Genomic DNA, 4,727 nt, shown 5'->3' with positions numbered 1-4,727 from the left:
AGAGTTCTGCTCAGATGGACCCTGCTCAGAAGGGGTCTGCTCAGATGGGGCCTGTTGAAAAGGGGTCTCAGATGGGGTCTACTCAGAAGGGGTCTCAGATGGAGCCTGCTCCGAAGAGTTCTGTTCAGACGGGGTCTGCTCAGATGGAGCCTGCTCCTCTGGAGGTTGTTGAGATGGAAACTACTCCAGTGGCCCTGCCTCCTCCCATGGACATTGTTCAGAAGGAGCCTGCTCAGCTGGGGCCTTCCCCTGTGGAAGTGGTTCAGAAGAGGCCTCGGTTGGAGCTGCCTCCTCCCACAGAGCCTCCTTTTCACATGGAACTAATTCCCAAAAAGTCTCCTCTCCGAAAAGATAAAAAGGAGAAGTCTGACGTGCAGAGTGAAATGGCAGAAATGGCACGGAAGGAGCAAGTCCTTATTGAAGTTGGCTTAGTGCCTGTGAAAGACAGCCGACTCCTGAAGGAAAGTGCAAGGACACAGGATGTCTTACCACCGTCACCAGCGCTGCCAAAGGAAAGCTTAAAAGAAGAGGCATCAAAAGACCAAAAGTCACTCTCTGAAAGTGAAGGGGATAAAGAAACCCCTTTTCAGAGAGCAGGAGCCGAGGCGGCAGATGCCAGCCCAGCTGGTCCTGCTGCTTCTGTCAAGGAATCCACCAGTGTTTCATCCTCTGGACAAAACCTGAATATGCCAGAGGGTGAAACTTCAGATGGTAAAAATCAGACTGACAGTATTCCTTGTGAAATGGAAATGGACACTGATGAGAACACAACAGAGAATCTCCCCAGCAACGACTCAGCAGCTGAAGACCCAGTTTCACCGTCGCTCCCTGCCCCACCAGTAGAAGCAAGTGAAGCCGTGTCCAAAACGACTCTGACGTCACCTCCTATTACCACGGCAGTAAATGAGTCTCAGGAAATTGATGAAGACGAAGGCATACACAGTCACGATGGAAGTGACCTAAGTGACAACATGTCAGAGGGTAGTGATGACTCAGGGCTGCATGGGGCTCGGCCAGCTCCACAAGAGCCCGGTAGGAAAAACGCAAAGGGAGCCTTGGCGGTCAAAGCATCCAAGGGAGAGTTCGTTTGTATCTTCTGCGATCGTTCCTTCAGAAAGGAGAAGGATTTCAGCAAGCACCTCAATCGCCATTTGGTTAACGTGTACTATCTGGAAAAAGCAGCTCAAGGACAGGAGTAATGGACTTTGGACAAGGTTTCAGTTTAGTTTGTAAGGCCTATTACTACATTTTATATATCCATTTATAATAGCAGATAGCTTTTTAAGATTGCTTTAATTAGTGTCCAATGTTGATTTTTAAGTGCATTCTTTTCCTTAGGACTATATATAGACACCTGTTGATTGTTGTATACATTTAAGCAAATCCAAGGGAGTTAGTGTACTAAACCAGCAGACGCCTAAATCTGTTAGCTTATGTGTTGAATTGATTTGAGACGGCCAACACAGTCTAATAGCATTCTGTTGCTTTGTCCAGCTACAGCTTGTCAGTTCTTTCCTCGTGTCTGTCTTCCCATTTTAGTTTATTTTTAGTTCCTTGTTTAGCTCTATAAAAATTGGCTTACTTAATAGCAAATTACTTGAAGAATTTGCCTGCTTTATATAAAGTTAGCACTTTAAGCTTTTTTTGTTTTTAGAGATGAGAAGACATTTAAATTGAAGAGAAATTCTCCCAACAATGGACATTCTGTCAGTCCAGGTATTTACTTCCTGAGTTTTGATCAATATTTCTAATTTGTGTATGTTTATTGTCATAAAAACAGTGATTTTGGTGTGTGGGTTTTTGGTTGGTTTTTTTTTTTTTTGGTGCTTTAATGGCTTAAGATGTTGCACATTGCTTTGTTTTTTTTTTTTAACCTATGCAGTTAAATATTTTCTAGGAATAGCCTTTGTGTTGAACAGTAACACTTTATACATATATGCATGTTTATTTTGGCCTCTCTGGAGGGATACTTTTAGGTTTGTTTGCAAAAAAGCAGTTTCCTTTTTCTTCGCTGCATTTGTCTTTTTTGCAGAATAATAGTGTGTGCAAGTTTGTGAGCAAATGAAATGTGCAGATTCAATCCTTTGATTTTGATTTCCACAGATCGTATCTATGCCAGAATCTGTATTTCATATAAGTTATTTATTTTGAATGGATGTAGTAAATTTAGAGCTCTCGGTTTCGATTTTGTAGCAAATTAACCACTAGGCTCCATACTGAACAAATTTTTCTCTCAAACGCCAACTGTAGAGTGTTCAAACAGATCTCGGAAGAAAACCTTTTCTCCTAGATGGTTGGTGTCCATTACAGCTACTTAAACCGAATAAAGAACTGTTAAGTGGTGGAAATTGCAAACCTGGAATCAGGATACATAATTACTCCTTCCAGTTTTTACAGAATATCATCACTTGGGAGATTCCAAAGCCATAGCTATTACACAGCCAACATAGAGGCAGTCAGAGTGCTGGCGGACCAGCTGCAGCTTCCTGTAAGTACAACGAAAAGGCTGCTGAAACTGAAGTACAGTCCAGATTTTTAACAAATCCTACTTTCTCAGGGATCTCCACAACTAGTGGGTGTCCTGGCTGTCCCTGTGACAGCCTCTTTGGACAGGTGAGGCCTCAGACGAATGACAGCTATTCTGGTGTTCTGTGGGGCACTTTGTATGATAAAGGGCCTATACTCCAAAACATTTTTTTTTTTCTAGGTTCTTTGGCCAGTTGCCAAAGAGTATGAAAGAATCCAGCATAGGATTTTTCTTACTGATAAGTAGTCATTCATGGCAGTAAAATAATTTATAATCCCAAGAGGGGATCTTGAATCCTGACCTCCCATGTTCTGTGTTGACATGACCACTTTGTTTCATTTCCTTTGTTTTAATCTGGTGATCTCTTTGAGGTAGGCACAACACGAAAGATTAGGAAAAGTGTCATGATGCGTGGGTGGAAAACTCTCAAAATCTAAGAGAAAAGTCTGAGTTGAAAGTTGTTTGGACTTGGAATTTGACTGGGAGGCCAAAGACCCAAGAAAGCAGAAGATTCTCTCAAGACAGGAGTAAGTTGTGTGATAATGGTGTGTGCTTTGTGTGCATGAATGGGGACTTGTAAATGTGGAATTCTAGGCTCCGACAATCATTGTCAACAGAAGATCAAGCTGCAAATATTTATGTTTTAAAACTTAAATTATAAAGCTAGTCAAATCTTTCTAACAACTAGTTTAATGTTCGTGGCTACATTTTACCTAAGTTACAGTTTACATTAGATAGAAAAAGATTCATCTTGAGTGTAGATTGGATATTGAGAATCCAGCTGGGGGAGAGGTTTTTGTGGATTCTTTCATACTGCAAAAGGAAAAAACATTGCCTTCTGGGGAATTGAACCAATTTCTAATCTAGTCTTTAAGATTAGAATGCTAAAAACAAAAATAGGAAGGAAATTAAACCCCTTGTTGTTAAATTGATCTGTAAAAACATTGTTACTGGAAATTGATTGGGACTTGAGGCCTTTTCTTCCGGAAAATAAGGACTTGATTGTCAGGCCTATATTAGGTTCTGAACCTTATTGCATGTATTTGTACTTATTAAAAATTGTTTCAATGAAAAATATATTAGCAATATGAACTTTGGTCATTTGGAAGTTCTTCCATTTGAAAAATGTTATTTGCATGGAACTCTTTGAATCTTTTTTTTACTTTGTAGTCCCCTCTCCTCGCCACTGGATAGAATTGAAGCTAGAATTTTCCCTTTTGATAAAGGAACAACAACAAAAAAAAATGAACATGTACTTGTAAATTGATGTTTAGGAAGTAGTGATAAACTTGAAGTGCTAGAATACGGTATAAGCCTTAATCCTAGGTAGTCTTATGAAAATGAATCTCTTTTAAATCTATAATCACATGGATTTTCAAGATATTTTAAGTTATATTATATTTTTTCTTCTTTTTTTCAGAGCTGCTTATTTTGGGGCTACTTTTTTATTGAGGTGTAATTCACAAGGGGCTACATTTTCTTTCTTTTTTTTTTTTTTTTTTTTGATAAGGCTTCTTATAACTATGGCTGGATGTTTTGCTTTAGTCTTCCAAGAAGGGCCATTTTATTTTTTTAAGAGTCACTTCTGAAGTCATGTGGTCATTAACTTTGGAGGCTATGTTGCATATGAGTGCTGATACAAATTCAAACCCACGTAGACCTCATTGCATGTTACTGCTCATTGCATGAATGTTGACGGTGGAAGGCGCATCTTACCAGTGGTATGCTGTCAATTCTGGACGGAAAAGCTGGGGAAGAAACTTAACTTTTCTTCTTTTTTGCATCAGTCAGAAAAACATAGAGCTAGTGGGCCCACTTTCCTTGTCGACCTCAGCAGATGAAGTGAGTTGATAGTGTTAATTCAGATTGAAGAAATTATCTGAATCTTGGTTTGTGTAGATTTACAGTCTACACGCAATATTAACAAATCAGATAGCTTTTACTGTCCCACATGTGTACATAGGCTCCCTCCCACCCCCTTCCACATCCATTAGTTACTGTACTTTGTAAACCGGCGTTGAAACATTACGACGTTTGTTGCACCAATTTATAAACTTATACAGTGCAATACGTGTTATTTTTCTGAGGCAAACCAAAGGTAAATTTCTCAAGGTTCTTGCTGCCTTCTTCAGCAGCATTTGATGGATCTTTTATACATTTGTATTAGATGAAAATAAAGCAGACTGCAAATCCTTTTTTT

The 4,727-nt window shown here is 39.5% G+C and overlaps 1 protein-coding gene across 2 annotated transcripts in view; it reads left to right on the top strand.

The window, feature by feature from the left end:
- REST (RE1 silencing transcription factor) overlaps window positions 1-4,023 on the top strand; it is a 25,087-nt gene extending 21,064 nt beyond the window's left edge. For both annotated transcript variants that reach the window (XM_023518200.1, XM_023518201.1), the window contains exon 5: window positions 3-4,023. In XM_023518200.1, the coding sequence (XP_023373968.1) occupies window positions 3-1,199 (1,197 nt within the window). In that variant the 3' untranslated portion in view covers window positions 1,200-4,023. The remainder of the gene's footprint in view (window positions 1-2) is intronic.
- The last annotated feature ends 704 nt before the right edge of the window (window positions 4,024-4,727 follow it).

This window comes from Otolemur garnettii, unplaced genomic scaffold (genome assembly GCF_000181295.1).
Source record: "Otolemur garnettii isolate 467f Iridium unplaced genomic scaffold, OtoGar3 scaffold00130, whole genome shotgun sequence".
Taxonomy (NCBI): Eukaryota; Metazoa; Chordata; class Mammalia; order Primates; family Galagidae; genus Otolemur; species Otolemur garnettii.
This window is presented reverse-complemented; position numbering and strand designations above follow the sequence as displayed.